Source organism: Misgurnus anguillicaudatus, chromosome 13 (genome assembly GCF_027580225.2).
Source record: "Misgurnus anguillicaudatus chromosome 13, ASM2758022v2, whole genome shotgun sequence".
Lineage (NCBI taxonomy): Eukaryota > Metazoa > Chordata > Actinopteri > Cypriniformes > Cobitidae > Misgurnus > Misgurnus anguillicaudatus.
Window position 1 is genome coordinate 31,013,643 of NC_073349.2, and position 17,651 is coordinate 31,031,293.

Consider the following 17,651-nt stretch of genomic DNA (forward strand, 5'->3'; position numbering starts at 1 on the left):
AGGTAAATGACAACTCAAACAAATGAGACGATGACCAACATATGTGAGATATCCAGGTCAATATTACCTCATTTATGAAAAACCTTAATCAATGGTGCATATTGAAGATCTGATGTACTGTACTGAAATAATAAATGGCACTGAAAATAATAAAATGAGATTAAATGCATTTTGCGTTTTTTTCATTTTTATGTAGTAATATATTACCAAAGAGAAAATTTACTCAGAGCTTCACATTTTTGCAAGTAACATGGCCAAGATTTGACATAAACACATAACAAAATGAATGGAAATAAAATAGATGCATCCTCTTTATAAATCTCCAATCTGTCCTATTGGGTCTGATCAGATTTACATTATTTTTATTAATTTATTATATCATTTTTTTTTATAAAGTATTTTTTCATTGTACAGCACTTTGGCTTTATAAATAAACAAACAAACATCACTGAAGATTATATTTCTATACATTTTTTATTATACCTTCTTCTGTTTAGTTATCGTTGTATGTTTATCATTTGACGTTCACTAAAAATCCAGTTTTATACTCCAGGAACCAGCACGTGACCCAATCGGCGTACGTGGCTGCCCCTAGGCACTAGGACCCGGCGGAAAACAGTTTGTCTGGCAGCCGAGGCGCGTCCCCGCTGCAGCTCTCACCTGCAGCAGGGGGTGGCGCGCTTATAGCGAGGTGGAGGAAAGGGATTGCGCGCTCCCGTCTGTGACCACGCTGCCCGGTTACAGCGCGGCGCGCCCCTAAAATCCGCACGCGTTTAGAGGCGGGTCGAGATTTTTATTATAGCCTCAGTGGCTTTCCTCATCCGACCGGAGATTTCCCGTTAATCTCAGACAACAACCGGCTTCCGGACTGAGTGACGTTGATATAAAATTCGATTATTATTGGAATCGTCTGGAATATTTTCTCTTTGAATGGCTGCAGGTGCCCGGCTTTGTTTTACGTTACGCGTTTTATAGAATAATCGTCGGCTTTTGTGTTAATGTAAATGATGCTGGCGCGCCCTGTCTGTCCAGTAAACGCGCAGCGGAGAGAGCGGAGCGCCCGCTCGGGGTGATACAGTAGCAGATTTTATACTGATCGACGCGTCACTCATCATACAAGAATAAAGGAGCCGTGCGCTCCAAAGCCGGTAACCGGGCAGAAAACATGTCTCTCAGCAGAACCATCGAGCTCGAGCACTTTGACGAACGGGACAAGGTGCACCGCTCCAAACGGGCTTCGGGTTCAGGAGGTTCGGGCTCTCAGCAGGGTTCCCGGGCGAGCAGTCTGGTACCGAGTCCGGCGCACAGCGCTAACTGCAGCTTCTACCGGACGCGCACGCTTCAAGCGCTCAGCTCCGAGAAACGTGCCAAGAAGGTGCGCTTCTACCGGAACGGAGATCGGTACTTCAAGGGTCTGGTGTACGCGGTATCGCAAGACCGGTTCCGTTCACTGGACGCGCTGCACGCGGAGCTGACGCGCTCGCTCACGGATAACCTGCACCTGCCGCAAGGTGTGCGCAACATCTATACCTTGGACGGCGCGAGGAAGATCACGAGCCTGGATGAGCTTGTGGAAGGTCAGACATTCGAGTTTAGGGCCACCTGAGGTCAAATGATGGAAACCATTTTACCATTGTGTCCTTGGGTCGAACCATACTGGGATTTTCAGTGCCAATATTACAATTTATTGATATTAAATGAACACATTTACATTATATTTACTCCAGATTATCTCTCTGTCTATCTGGCTCAAACATGTTTTTTGTGAGATTTGTGTTTATTAGTTAAAGTGCCATCAGTCAATGCTCAGGATGGATGAATATTATGTGATGATGATGAATTAGTAAATGAAGATCAATTAATGTCACAGAGTGTTAGTCTGATGGGTGGAGTCTTGAGTTAGGGGGGTGGTACCGACTGTCTGTCTCATCTGGTCTGATTCCATCAGAACCCTGCAGAGCTCCATTACTCATGTAAATGGACAAACTGCAGCACACAATCAATATCATCAATCTTTAAAGCTTGTTTGCACTTTACTCTTAATGCAGCACATGTGCATGCCTGTTGATATCGGTTATCATTGATAGACGCATTACAGATGAGCTTAAACCTGCTGTCAGGTCAGAACAGATGGCTTTCTCTCTCTATTGATAGGCTGCATCACTATTAATAAATGCATGAATATTCATATCTAAAAAATGCTCAGCACCACACCTCAGGCTTTATAGATGTATATGGATAAAGCTTTCAAAGACTTAAGCAGATATTCTGGTTCTGCCACTGGAACCATGAACCCTGAGCACATTCCTGATTTCAAACACCTGTCAGTCATTCAGAAAAATTCAACTGTGTTTATTTTCAAAGGTTCAGATAAGAAAATAAACTACAGATAACATTGAAATTTCAGTGTAGTTGATATTATACTTGCGGTACAATCATGAGATTAGTTTATAAAGCTGGATATTTTGTTATCTGTCAGATTATGGTATTAAAGTGCAGACACATTTACACCTGGCATGTATTGACGTTGCTTTGATCCTTGGGGCCGTGTGGTCACGGTGAGCCGAGGTCAGGCGGATAAAATGATATTATAGAGCCGTAGACCTCTATAATAAATCTGTTGTGAATGTCTGGAATCAGCATCTGCTGATGTTTTATTGCAGTGGTCACTCTCTGAATAATGAATGGGGTTAAATGGCAACATTAAATTTAAAAGAAATCCCCCCTTTGCTAGAAAAATCAATGATCTGTGCTGGTGGTCTATTGAAAAGATTAAACTTGATCTTGTTGTTTACTGTTGCAGGTGGGAGTTACGTTTGTGCCTCGAATGAACCCTACAGGAAGGTGGACTACACTAAAAATGTCAACCCGAACTGGGGCTCTCGGATGGCGGGGACGGGGCTGGGGTCCGGAGCCCCGCGTCAGGGGGTCCAGCGCCTGGATGGGGAAACAAGAGAGAGTAAAGACTTCATCAAACCCAAACTGGTGACGGTGATCCGTAGCGGAGTGAAGCCTCGGAAGGCCGTAAGGATTCTGCTGAACAAGAAGACGGCGCACTCGTTCGATCAGGTGCTCGCTGACATCACAGAGGCAATTAAACTGGACTCAGGTGTGGTGAAGAGACTTTACACCCTGGATGGGAAACAGGTGCGTGTTTGTATGCATATATTCCTTGCATGCCTAAAATCACTGTTTGCAATATAAAACTGCTGATATGATCGATATGTCAGTCGATGGATGCTGGAGTGTTCATTGATTATTTTGTTGCACGTGTGTATGTACTGTAGCAGCTCAGGACAGGTTTTATTGGATTGCAGCCATCTGAAGATAAATCAATAATCATTCTATTAAACGGAAATGATTCTGGTATGTGCCGACACATGCGCAGTCGTTGCACATAGAGCTTCATTAAAAGAAAGTGTTGATGTGGGCTGAAAGTACTACAGTCTTATTTAGAGCTTAAAGCATCAAATTGTGGTAAATAATAAAGCTGAAGGCACACGCACACATTTTAGGCATGCAAGGAATTTTTTGTCTATTGATATTTGAGTTCTGTGAACCAAATACCTGCAGGTCTGCGCAGAAGAGACTCAATTAATTATGATAATATATGCATGATTATATGATTAGTTGCATTTTATCATTTGCATTTATCACAGTGTTTTATTAGAGAAGAGCCGATCTGTCCTTCTGTCTGCACAGTAACACTGCTGTCTGATAGTGATGTGTGTGTGTGTGTTTAATGAAACCACACCTCTTTTGTCCAACCAGTGAGTCTGGCTGCAGGCTGGTTGCCATGGTAACATGCATTTCTCCCCTGTTCACTTGAGTGCGTCCCAATGCATGTCTCAGCAGTACACTCACTATGTGTGTGTGTGTTCATTTGTATGCCGCACACCTCTTACTGCAGAGACACAGGGGTTTCCTTAAAAAGCTCTCTCTGTGTGTGTTTGTGTGTGTAGGCTATCAGAGAAACAGCCGGTCTCCCATAGCACCAGCAAATCAACTCATTGTCTGTACTGTGTGATGCTGTGTGTGTATGCGTGCATGTGTGTTAATGACTGTAATCATGTTGTCATGGCGATCAGTAGTGAGGAATCAAATGATGACAGCGGCAATAGCAAATCAACTCATTGCCTGTACTGTGTGTGTGTGTGTGTGTGTGTGTGTGTGTGTGTGTGTGTGTGTGTGTGTGTGTGTGTGTGTGTGTGTGTGTGTGTGTGTGTGTGTGTGTGTGTGTGTGTGTGTGAGTGAGTGTGTGTGTTTGTTTTGTGTGTGAGTGTGTGTGTTAATGACTGTAATCATGTTATCATGGCGATCAGTATTGAGGAATCGGATAATGACAATGGCAAAAGAACCACAATTACATTCCCAGCTCTTGTCTTTGTTAAGTGCAGTGTTCATTTGTACATTCGTTTTCCCATAATGCATTGCTCCATCTGACACCTCATGCAGAAGTGATAGACAATTTGTGACTCTGTCTGTGAAACCCAGGTTGAAGTGTCATAATCTAATGATGAGGAGCATTAAAGTTTGATTACAATATTTGACATTATCTTAGTTAATATAAACTCTTTCCACGCCAGTGTTAAAAAAAGTTTTTTTTATTTTAACAAAAGCTTAATGCCTTCCAGAAAATGTTCTTCTTTAAATATATAAACATGCAATAAATCAAATGAAAGAAAACCCTCCAAAAATTATTTCATTCTACCTTTTTATCACCTCTCTAATAATTGCAATTTTGTAAAGGACTTTTGTTATAGATCAGATTCAGAGCGATGATCCAAACATACACAGTGTTTTTACTGTTTTTGGATCAGTGGATGCTTCAGTGTTTTATAAGTTAGGTAAGAGTGCCACCTAGTGGATAATAGCGGAAATATGGATTGCCATAAAAACTCGGCATTGGCAGGAAAGTGAGTTTTTTTGTGATTGTTTAAGGCAAAAAATTTCTTGTGGCATGTTTTCTTAAAAAATGCGGTGGAATATGCGAGATATTTATGCAGTTTTATGCGATGAAATTGCGTGAACTTGCCAAAATTGCGGGAACTTACAAAAACTGTGAACTTGCAAAAACTGTTTGCAGCTTTTGCAGCTTTTCATTGATAGTCATGTAGCATAATTACGTCACTTCCTAACATTCCCATAACAACAGGGAACATGGCTGCGCATGTGTGAAGTAAATGCAACATTTTTCAACTTTCTGCTAAGATATATATGACTTTTGCTACGAAAATGCGGAGATTATGAAATCATGCAAGCCCAGCATATTTTGCAAGCAGAAATCTGCAATTTATGTGGCGAAAGTTTGAAAAATGTGGATCCCGCATAAATATGCGGACTTTGGCTGATTATGCATTGAATCATGCGATCGCATAATCACGTTTTTCTGGAGGGACTGTCTTAATTGACGAGATATTTGGTCAATGGCGGGGAAAGAGTTAAAGATATCAAAGTTATATTTTCACAGAATGTTCTTTACATTATGTAGGATGTTTTATGTAGAAACAATAAAAATTACTCGCTTTCTCTCTACAGTTGACCAGTCTACAGGATTTCTTCGGTGATGATGATGTGTTTATGGCGTGCGGTTTGGAGAAATTCCGTTACGCTCAGGACGACGCTGCCATTGGACACGCTGGAAAGGGGGCGGCGGCCGCATTTGTTAATGGTAAGATAGACACGTATGAGAGACAGACACCATCTGCCCTCAGTCTGTTTGACACTAACCTGTCTGTTTATCAGAATGTAAGAAGTCCAAACCTCCAGTCCCTCCGAAAACATGTGGAGCCAAAAGCCCTGGAGCACCAAGATCCAAATCACCTGTATCTGGTAATCACACACATGACATTTTAAATGAGACAGCAATGATAAAGTAACATGGAAATACAAGATGTGAAAACTTGTTATTATGGAGAATACACAAAAATAAAGTGTAGTTAAGTTGTTTATAGTTAAGCATCATCACAGCATTTAAATGCTATTGTCATTTGTCAGCCAATGAGGATCCAAGGAGTCAATCTCCACCTGTGATGTCTTCAAAGCCCCCGTGCAGCCCGGAAACCCAACGCAGTCGTAATGTAAGTGTATGTGTGCGTGTGTTTGTGTACTGACTTGTATGATATAGATAGATGACTGTCCTATATGTGTGTTGTTTGACATTGTCTCTTTTTTCTGCAGAGCTCTGTTCATCAGGCGTCTCCCACCCAAGACCTCAATGAAAAGGACGACATTAGTCCAGAGGGTAAAACACACAAACACACACATATAAACACATAAACACATATAGACAGACACACACACACAATTTAAATGCTTATCTGTATGCGAATGTTGATTTATACCAAAATGCTTTTTTGCATAGTTGTGTTTGACACATGAAAACGTCTCGGGTTACGTATGTAACTGTTGTTCCCTTAGAAGGGAATGAGACGCTGCATCTCCTTTGCCATACTTCCTGCATCCCTGTAATGCCATCTTTGGCAATTTTTCAGATAGTGATATACTTCCTGACTCCTGCGTCACCCTGTCTTTGTCGTTAAGCCTCATCATTGGTTGAATTTGATATACACATTCAGACACACTTACACCTGGAGGCGTCCCCAAAGTGTCACTGCAGTGACGCAGCGCGAGTTCCCTCAAAATAATGAACTGTAACAATGTATCTTTAAAAGTAACACAATGTAACCTTGCACTCACTTGAAATGTTTCCCCACATTTAGTCCTTGAATTTGAGGGTATTGGACCTGGAAAGTCCTTGAAAGGTCCTTGAATTTGAAGTTAACTAACGTGTGGGAACCCTGAGAGAGACACACAGACACAGAGACACACACACACACACATAAAGAGACGCACATTCAGACACTTACAGAGACACATAAACACAAAAACAGACACAAACGGACATACACAGTATGGCAGTATTTCAACTAAAATTATTTATTTAAAAAAAGTTCATTCTCTCTCTCTCTCTCTCTCTCTCTCTCTCTCTCTCTCTCTCTCTCTCTCTCTCTCTCTCTCTCTCTCTCTCTCTCTCTCTCTCTCTCTCTCTCTCTCTCTGCAGTGAATGGTAATGAAGTTCAGTCATCTGTAATCACAGCGAAATATAAAGTAGGAAAAGTGATTGGAGATGGAAACTTTGCTGTTGTCAGAGAGTGTGTGGAGAGGTAAAAACCACAAACAAACACACAAACGATACACACAGTTATGAATTCACTAGACGTGCTTTGCAATGAACAGTATTGACATTGATTGAATAGAAATGTTTTGAGTTGAATGATGTCGTCTCAGGTCTTCAGGGCAGGAGTTTGCACTCAAGATCATAGACAAAGCAAAATGCAGTGGCAAGGTAAGATTACTCATTAAACACGTCATGTGTGCCAACTGGTGAATATCTGAAAGAAAGAATTAATAATTTTTGTTATAAAAGATTTTTTTACTATTCAATAATTTTATACAATTATAGAATGACCAATAAAAAAGATTAAAAATAAAACAGTTTAATCTAAAAGCCAGAAATCAGATTATTGATATTTGATTGATGGTTTAATATTTACAGGAGCATCTGATAGCCAATGAGGTGGCAATATTACGCAGGGTTCGACACCCCAGCATCATTATGCTAATTGAAGAATTGGACACGCCCACTGAGCTGTATTTGGTCATGGAGCTTGTTAAGGTAGAGTCACATCACATGATCTAAACTAAACTACACATTATTAACATGATTGACATCACAGAGACTAACATTACACTGCAACAACAACTGTACTGCATTACAGTATGCACTGTATACTGCATACTTATTTCAAATAGTATCCAGTATATGTATGAGACCATAAAACATGACCACACTACATGCAATGAAGTCCTGTCAAATAAATAACACCCACTATGTTTTGTATTAAAATCTCCTAAATATTGGCAGTGAATAAGTTAGAAAGCACATTGCATTGTGGGATACACACATTTCTGCAAATGTTGTTGGTCTTGTGGTTATCCTATGCATACAGTAAACATACACAGCTGTAGTATGGCAGAATGCTGTTGTTTGTTTTTAAGGGTGGTGATCTGTTTGATGCCATCACTTGCTCTACAAAATACACAGAGCGAGACGCCAGCGCCATGCTGTTCAATTTGACCGGAGCGCTCCGATATCTGCACAGAATGAACATCGTCCACCGGGATATTAAACCTGAAAATCTGCTGGTATTTACACATGTACACACACACAACAATAAAGTAATAATATTACATGAAATGTATGCTATGTAAACTTTAGGTGTGTCTCAATCAGCTCCCTTGTTCAGTAGTCAGGGCACTGATCAGGGAGTCGGCCATTTTAAGTGGGGTGACCATGCGTGCCATTCTTCTCGGACGCGTCCTGGCCAGGATTTCGGTGCGTCTTCCGGAAGTCGTATTTGTTGACCGCATACATCATAGTTTCATTCTAACCTTAAAATGTAACGGTTGCTTTTCTGTACTAATAATAATAACCCTCTATGACATATGCGGTCGACAAATCCGACTTCCGGAAGACACACCTGAAATCCTGGCCAGGACATGTCTGGGAAGAATGGCACGTATGGTCACCCTAATTTTAAGGGCTGTCTCAATCGCAAAATACTTTCAGTGCACTGGAACATTCGTTTCCTAAAAATTTTCACAATGCAACTCAAAAAACCAGTGAGCATTGATGGTCCCTATGTTCCTTTACCGGAAATCACGTGATCCAACTCAATAAAGTTTATGAAATGTGACAGAACTTTTATGAAGACAAATGTTTGTTTTAGTTTTAAATATGAACACACATCGCTAAACAGTATAGGACTACAATCTTCTCAATGTTTAAAATAATAATATTTATTTAAAATTGTAAAAAATATATATATATTTAAAATGTAATTATATTCCTCCAATTTTATGCACAGATATGTAAGAGAATATTGACAGCGTTTTTCACAATGTATTATTTAAAATTAAGTCTGAGAGATGTTGGTTTTGCTAGTTGTTAATGAGCCACGCCACAGAAAAATAAGGGAACAGTGTCCCAATGTGAGCTAGGGTCCTTACCAGTCCCCGAACCTCTGTACACGATATAGGGAACTAGGGAACGAATTGAGACACAGGGTTTATTATTTTATTTTTCTGGTTTGCAGCAGAACTGGATTAAACATCTGTCTGTTTGTCTGTAGGTCTGTGAATACCCAGATGGCACCAAGTCTCTAAAGTTGGGTGATTTTGGTTTGGCTACAGTCGTTGAGGGGCCGCTGTATACGGTCTGTGGAACGCCGACTTACGTCGCTCCTGAAATCATCGCTGAGTCGGGGTAAAATATATCTGTCTGCGTGTAAACAGTGGTGGGTGTTGACTTTTTTTCGAGGGAGCACAATGTAAAAACATGTGTTCGGTGCATCGTGTGCGTCTTGTTAATATGCTTCAAATCGGTTTATGATTACAAAGACGCTCGCATTTGCCAGATACTCGCTTAATCTCATGTTTGATCAGAGTTTAATGTTAAGTGAGTGTCTTGCGAGTATTTTGTAAACGTGAGCGTCTCTTTATTTATGAAGCCTTCGGACGCGTGTGCAGCAGGTACCTATTTTGACATGACGCGTGACGCACATTACACGCCGAACACATATTTTGAATTCACGCCCTTCGGAAGAGAAGTCACCGGCCAACACTGTGTGTAAATAAACATACACTGCAAAAAATATTTTCAAGAAAAAAATTCTTGTTTTCAGTAAAAATATCTAAATATTCTTAAATTAAGATGCTTTTTCTTGATGAGCAAAACGACAAATTTGTCTTGAATTTTTCTTGAATTTAGTCTTTAAAAAAAATGTTCAAGATTTTTTGCTTACCCGATTGGCAGATTTTTTGCTTGTTTTATGCACAAAATCACTTAAATTTGATATTTTTGGTCTAAAAACTAGACTTATTTTCATAGGTCGTTTTAATCATCAAGCAATCTTAATTTAAGAATTTTTAGATATTTTTACTGAAAACAAGACAAAAATACTAAGATTTTTTTTTTTTTTAAATCATTTTTTGCAGTGTAGGTTCTGTTGAATATGTTGCTTTGTTCTCAGTAATTATTTTACATGGAGATGTGATGTTAGTTCAACATCTACACCTGCTTGGTGATTTCATTACCATTCAAATCAAAGTTTGCATGAATGACGGTGGATTTTAATCACATGAGTTATTTGCATAAGCAGCTGAACCCTTGAATACCGAAAATAAAAATGACGATCATATTCTGCTTCGGTGTGTTTGTGTTGTTTTGTAATGTGATATATGTGTTTGTGTTGCAGGTACGGGTTGAAGGTGGACATCTGGGCGGCGGGTGTGATCACATACATACTGCTGTGCGGTTTTCCTCCGTTCCGCAGCGAGAAGAATCAACAGGAAGAGTTGTTTGAACAGATCTTACTGGGAAAACTGGAGTTTCCTTCACCGTACTGGGACAACATCGGCGCTTCTGCTAAGGTTTACAAAGATCGACAACCAAACACACGTTTCACTAATAAACATTAACAGTAGAGTTAACCTGCCGCTGTTGGATATTGAAAGCCTTGTTTGACTGCATTAAGCCTAATAAGTCCCTTGGGGTCAATGTTACCCCCAAGCCACATTTCTTTAGTTTAAGAATATGGTTCCCTTCATCTCAGTGGAATAAGACTTTGTGACTTTTCCAGATTATTTGTCAAGATTCATATAAAAAACTGGGCTTGATTCGGTCGTTCTAAAGAGGTGTAAAAATGTACCAAAAGAGGCTCTTTGGGAGTAAAAATGACTCCAATTGAAATGAATGGGAAATGCAAAAAAACTTTTTTTTCTTTTTTTGTCAAAAAAATCAATGCATCCAGAATAAATCTGAAAATTTCAACACAGAAAAGTAGGCCTGGTGCTAGAGCACAAATGCAATATAGAAAAGACATGCTCAATCACACACACACACACGGACACACACACACATTTCGGATTAAAAACAGACATTTCAAAATGCATCAAAAACAAAAAAAATGATACTATTTGAAATAATATTTATTTTACTGTACTTTCTAATGTTTATATAAACATAAATTCACAAAATATATCACTAAAGTAGTGATGTGAGCAGTTGGCCACATCCAGTGAAATGAATGGGTCTCTATGGGTGTTTTTTTTTCTAAACACCAGATGACCAAATTCAACGCATAACATCTAGATCAATGTCTAAAAACAGTTTAAATCAAATTTAGATCATAATTGATGTGAAATCTTCATAAAAATGTGATATTTTACAGGCAAGCTAATGGTGTAGTTGAGGAATTGAGTGGTAAATAGGTATAAAAGTACTTCATATCTCCCAAAACACAGCATTAATGTATAGATGGGAAGTAAACAAAAATGATATATTATTTGTATCATTAAAAATGTGTAAAAATATTTTTTGTAATCACTTTTAATTTCTGGGGTCATTTTTACCCCCAAGGAACTCTAACGTATACAGGAAAATAGGGGCTTATGAGGGTTAAGTTAAACACACCTAATACCTATTAAACACAGACATGTTGAATGTGATCTATTGTGTGTGTTTGTCAGGATTTAATTGGTAAGATGCTGCAGGTGAATGTTGGTGTGCGTTACACAGCCGATGAGGTGCTGTCACACCCGTGGGTGCAGGTGAGTCGCACAAACACAAATGCACACCATATTCAAAACGAATACTAGTCTACTGCTTACCGCAGAGGTCTTTAACTTTTTTCAGGTCAGGGAACCCTTAATGGATAGAGAGGAGGAGCAGGGACCCCCGGTAGATGAGTCAATTTATAACTGGATTTACATACTTTGTCGTGATGGTTACGTTACAAAAATATAGAAATAACCATTTTTGTTGTACATAGTCACATTTTAAATGCACTAAATAGATTTTAACATGGGAACCCTTATTTAAACATTTTTATTATCCTATTAATGCATTTTGTTGGATGCTACACAATATTGGGAGGACCCCAGATAATAACACCAGAAGGCCCCGGACCGCCTGTTGAAGTATTGATGCAGTATTCAGTGTTCCCACATGACCTCACTTCATTGCATTTAACACACACTGTCCCAGTTGTCATCTTAGAAATGCATAAGAGTTATTTTGAATTTTTAATCCTATTATTTGTAAAAACCTCACATAGTCTGTCCAGATTACTGCAGACATGGCACAGCTAATCTGATGTGCTGAAGAAAATCAAACACGCGGTGTGTATTTGCAGGATGAGGCTTTGATGGACTCCAACACACCATGTGACACAGAAGATGCTGAAATCACACACAACAACACAGCAGAAGAGGCAGATGTACGTGAGAACACACACAAACACAGTGAGATACAATAATCACATTCAGTTAATTAATTGTATCTCTCTTCCCATCTGTTACAGGTGGATCATCTCCATGGTAACGGTGAGATGTCTCTCATCTCATTTATTGCACCCTAACAACTGTATTACTGTCTCAAAAACTGAAATAAAATCAGTTTTTAATAAAAGGATATTTAATGTGTAGTAAAAAGCACAAGTGACTTTTTAAACCAAACATTTACAAAAAGAAATGATACAACAGTTCATATATCGTAAATAAAGCAAATCATTTGAGTCTTTGTAGCTGCCAAACTTCAGTAGATCATCTTGGTGTGATGAATTACTGTGGTTAATTCAATTCAATTTTATTTATATAGCGCTTTTCATAATTGGTAATTGTTTCAAAGCAGCTTTACATTAATAGAAGCAGGGGAAAACACAGAAAAATCGACAGACAACATAAGTAGCAAAATACAGCGGCTATGAATAAACTTCACAAGCGAGTGTATTAATAATGTATCGTATACAAGAGGGTGCTAAGTTAAGCCAATGTCGGCTGACTCCCAGGCGTAGAAAAACGCCTCCTCTCCCCCTAGGAGAAATACCTCCCGACTTTTTAAGCCTAGGAGGAAAAGTCCTAGGAGGAAAAAAACCCTTGGGAGATATATATATCTTTTTTTTTGTGATGTGACACTGAATTTGAAACAGCACATTGTACTTTCTGCATCTATCATTAAAGTATTTATTAGTAATACAGTGGAAATTTGTAGAAATGTGTTAAATTTTTTGGTTGCGCACCTAAAATTTTCAATTGGGGGCCATTGTGCTCCTAGTGAAAAAAGTTTGTCTGGAGCCCTGATCCACAAAATCCTATTAGCTTAGGGGCCCTTTGCATGTAATGCAAGTGTCACACAGTGTTGTGTTTTAATATATGACCGGTTCCAGACAGGCTAACTATTGCGGCATTAGTATATTACCCAGACGAGTTATGTGAATGCTCTGTTACGTACAAGCTAACTATTGCGAGAGAAGTATAATTTACTAGACAAATTATGTGAAGGCTTTGTTAAAGGCGGAGTCCACGATGTTTGAAAAACGCGTTGGAAAAGGAGACGGGCCGACTACCAAAACACACTTATAGCCAATCAAATCAAATCAAATGCCGGGTTGCGTATGTGTGGGGCGGGTCTATCAACAGAAGGTCCAGATTCTATTGGGGTAGGGGCGTGTTTGTTTAGGTGATTTCAAATATCAACATTGGCTTTCAAACATCATGGACTCCGCCTTTAAAGGAACACGCCCACATTTTGGGAATTTAGCTTATTCACCGTATCCCCCAGAGTTAGATAAGTCCATACATACCTCTCTCATCTCCGTGCGTGCTGTAACTCTGTCTGACGCAGCCCCCGCTAGCTTAGCTTAGCACAAAGACTGGAAATGCATGGCTCCAGCTAGTATACTGCTCCCAATAAGTGACAAAATAACGCGATCATTTTCCTATTTATGTGTTGTGATTTGTATAGTCAAACCGTGTACAAATAACAAGGTGATATGAGACACAGCGATCTTTTAACAGTATACATACTGAGAACTAAATTCTCTGAAGACGAAGCACTGCCGCATGGGCGGAGTGATTTGCACAACTCTGACCGAACTCTCTGCTCCTCACCAGGGGCTTCTCGTGTGCTGCGAGCAGATCACTCCGCCCATGTGGCAGTGCTTCGTCTTCAGAGAATATAGTTCTCAGTATGTATACTGTTAAAAGATCGCTGTGTCTCATATCACCTTGTTATTTGTACACGGTTTGACTATACAAATCACAACACATAAATAGGAAAATGATCGCGTTATTTTGTCACTTATTGGGAGCAGTATACTAGCTGGAGCCATGCATTTCCAGTCTTTGTGCTAAGCTAAGCTAGCGGGGGCTGCGTCAGACAGAGTTACAGCACGCACGGAGATGAGAGAGGTATGTATGGACTTATCTAACTCTGGGGGATACGGTGAATAAGCTAAATTCCCAAAATGTGGGCGTGTTCCTTTAAAGAAAATAGTCTTAAGTTTAGATTTAAAGTGATCGACTGTATAAACTTAAGGATATTTTTGCATGTGTTTTGACACCACTGTTGTTTGTGTGTTTGTAGATTGGTGAATCTGTGGACATGCAGCAGATGAAAAGCCCCTGACCAACACTCAGACCAGACCAGACCTGACCTGCACCACTTCATCCAGTTCATACTTAAATCATCTGAACAAACCCATGAACATCTTGCATGTGAATCATCTCACATCATAAGAAAACGCTCATAGACTGATAATGAAAGAGGGACCTGAGTCACATCTACAGACCAGAATATCAAAGAGAGAGATGAAGTGGGGCTCTTTACACCAGAAAGCCCAGGAGCAACCTAGCAACGCCCTAGCAACCATCTACAACATCCTGATGACTCCATAGACACAAGTGAGGAACTGCATAGCAACACCCTGGCAACCAGCACCATCTTTTACTGTGTTCTACAGTATGTTAATGTTCGGTGTTTGAATGCAGGGGCTTCAACTAAACCAGCGACCTCAACTCTTACTGCACTGTGCCGCTCGCTCCTCTCTTTCTCTCTCTCTCCTGTACTGCCTTTCATCATGTCACTCTCTCTGTATATAACGTTAACATTGGTGTCTAATCCATTATTAGTATCTTATCTCTCTTTGCTCCTGAAAGTATTTGAAGCGTGTACATGAATGAATGAGAACTGAGTTTTAAATTGTGTCATTGAATGCTACTTGAGTTCGATTCGTGTGACCAAATTTTAGAAGCCTGATGTGTCTTGTTGATTTATACCAAAACATTCAGCCTTCAGTGAATTACTGTAATGTGTGTTTATCCATGAGATGCCTCTTTTTAGAATTGCTCAAATAACTTCATCAGATCTGAACGGTTGCTTGTGTCGTATTAACTTTTGTACAGTTGCTGTTTAGTGCAGAAGCTCCTCTTATTGATTCTTATTTTGGATTTATTTCATGTTTTCATTGTTTTGTATTGCAACAATACATCGAGTCACTGGATGAGACCAGAAACACCTGTGTGTGTGTGTTTGATGTAAACATGACTGTCACATTACATGCTAATAATGTAGGCCTAAATTATTTTATTTTAAGTACCTACTGGGGCTCCTGTATGCCTTACGAATCGCTGCTTTACGGTTCAAATTTAGTTTTTAATGTGTTGTTTTTGTCGAAAAAATAAGACAAATAGTAAAAATATGACCCTGGACCACAAAACCAGTCATAAGAGGGTACATTTTTTAAAATTGAGCTGAAAAAATTGGCTTTCTGTTTATGTATGGTTTGTTAGGATAGGACAATATTTGGTCAAGATAAAACTATTAAAAAATCTGGAATCTGAGGGTGCATAAAAAAGTAAATATTGAGAAATGCGTCTTTAAAGTTGTGCAAATGATTACTAATGATTAACACTTTTTTATATATTTACAGTAGGAAATTTACAAATATCTTCATGGAACATCTTTACTTAACTCATTCCTCGCCAGTATTTTTAGTTATTTTCACAAAATGCCTTTCAGGAAAATTTTCTTCTATAAATATATAAACATGCAAATATATTAAATGAAAGAACAGACCCTCTGCTTACAAACAAACCGGGAAAAAAATCATCCGATCTTCATTGTTCCCTATTTATAACGTCTTAAATATGGGTAGTTTTTTTTAAAAAGTACCAAATTTTAGGCAAAAAGCTGAAATAATTGCGTTTTTGTTAAGGAATTAGAGATCAGATTCAGAATGATGATCAGAACATACATGGCGTTTAAAATGTTGATAAATAAATTTTGCTTTAAATTTTTTTTTTATAAATTGGGTAAGATCGCCATCTAGTGGATGATAGTGGAATTATGCATTACCATAAAAACTCGTCAGGAAAGCGTTATTGGCAGAGAAATATTTTCTCTTAATTGACAAGATACCTTGTCATTGGCGGGGAAAGAGTTAATATGTTAAAGGGGTAATGACTATGCTAAAAAGCACATTACTTTGTGTATTTTATGTAATAATAATGGTTTAACCTCTTATGAAATGGCTGAAATTCCACAAGGGGGCGTATTTGTTCCTCAAACGTTGCACAATAAACGTGACATCCGAATATATCATTATAAATCGTGAATGAAAAGTGAGATTCGAACGAATGTCTGCTAGTGAACTAATTGTATAGAGTATTTATATCGTTATTCAGTCGGAAACGTCAAGGTTGTGAGACAAACAAATCGTTTTGGATTAAAAGGCTTGGATATTCCATTTCCTTGGACTTATGAACAATTTGTTTTGGACAATTTCACCAAAGCAGATAAAGGGAAGATTTTGAAGGCAAGTAAATAACCTAAATCGGCGCCACCCGGTTCAGATAACTAACAACTAGATTACAGTTTTATGACTGCTATTAATCATATTATGCTGTGTGTGCGCTTAATGGAATCCTGAGAGTCTAAGCTTTTAAACGATGTGCCGCATGACCGTATATTTGGAAGATTTAATGCTTCAAAGTTACAATGACGTTTATGCAGCCTCACGTGCAAGGGATGGGGTGTGCAGTGTACGGCACAGTGATCCTTATCAGGTTAAGATAAAAAAATATATTTTCCACATACTGTACATTATATGTCCCGCCTTTCTAAAACTTACATCTTTACAAAGCTCATCATTCAGAAAAGCCGTTGGGGTCTGATCAGCCAAATATACAGTGCGTTGTGATTGGCCAAATACCTCAAGGGTGTGACGAAATGTTATACCCCTTACCATATTTGGATTATCAGCTTTTAAAGCAGCGTCTCCACGACATGAATGAGGCGTTTTAGGAAGGCATGGCTGAGCCTTCACTTAACAAGAATATCTCTTTGGGTTTAAGACTTTAAAGGAAAACACCACTGCTTTTCAATATTTTACTATGTTCTTCCCTCAACTTAGACAAATTAATACATACCTATCTTTATTCAATGCGTGCACTTAATCTTTGTACAACCCTTCTTGAATGTGTTAGCATTTAGCCTAGCCACATTCATTCCTTAGGATCCGAACAGGGATGAATTTAAAAGCCACCAAACACTTTCATGTATTCACAATTTAAAGATGCCATAACTATATTGTATAGCAAAAGGGCACTTAGTTTGCAGCAATTTGACTTCGACACGCAGTAACATCATCACGCCTGACTCCTCCCCCTCTCAATCAAACTTCTGTCAAAATTACTGTGCCCGATGTCGAAGTGCTGCAAACTAAGCGCTCTTCCGACATACAATATAG

The 17,651-nt window shown here is 39.0% G+C and overlaps 1 protein-coding gene across 5 annotated transcripts; it reads left to right on the plus strand.

The window, feature by feature from the left end:
• The first annotated feature begins 649 nt into the window (after positions 1-649).
• LOC129431153 (serine/threonine-protein kinase DCLK2) lies at positions 650-15,415 on the plus strand. Of its 5 annotated transcripts, none has more exons than XM_055188892.2 (17): positions 650-1,577; positions 2,804-3,147; positions 5,539-5,671; positions 5,746-5,832; positions 5,998-6,080; positions 6,181-6,244; positions 7,064-7,166; positions 7,291-7,348; positions 7,559-7,678; positions 8,062-8,208; positions 9,195-9,328; positions 10,320-10,494; positions 11,593-11,673; positions 11,759-11,803; positions 12,258-12,341; positions 12,426-12,447; positions 14,489-15,415. In XM_055188892.2, exons 1-17 carry the CDS (start codon positions 1,166-1,168, stop codon positions 14,494-14,496), a joined length of 2,100 nt encoding a protein of 699 aa, XP_055044867.2. In that variant the 5' UTR covers positions 650-1,165; the 3' UTR covers positions 14,497-15,415. The 5 variants fall into 5 exon arrangements, with proteins under 5 accessions (XP_055044867.2, XP_055044869.2, XP_055044873.2 ...); XM_055188894.2 differs by having other exon boundaries at positions 12,426-12,441; XM_055188898.2 differs by lacking the exon at positions 11,759-11,803.
• Positions 15,416-17,651: the final 2,236 nt, after the last annotated feature.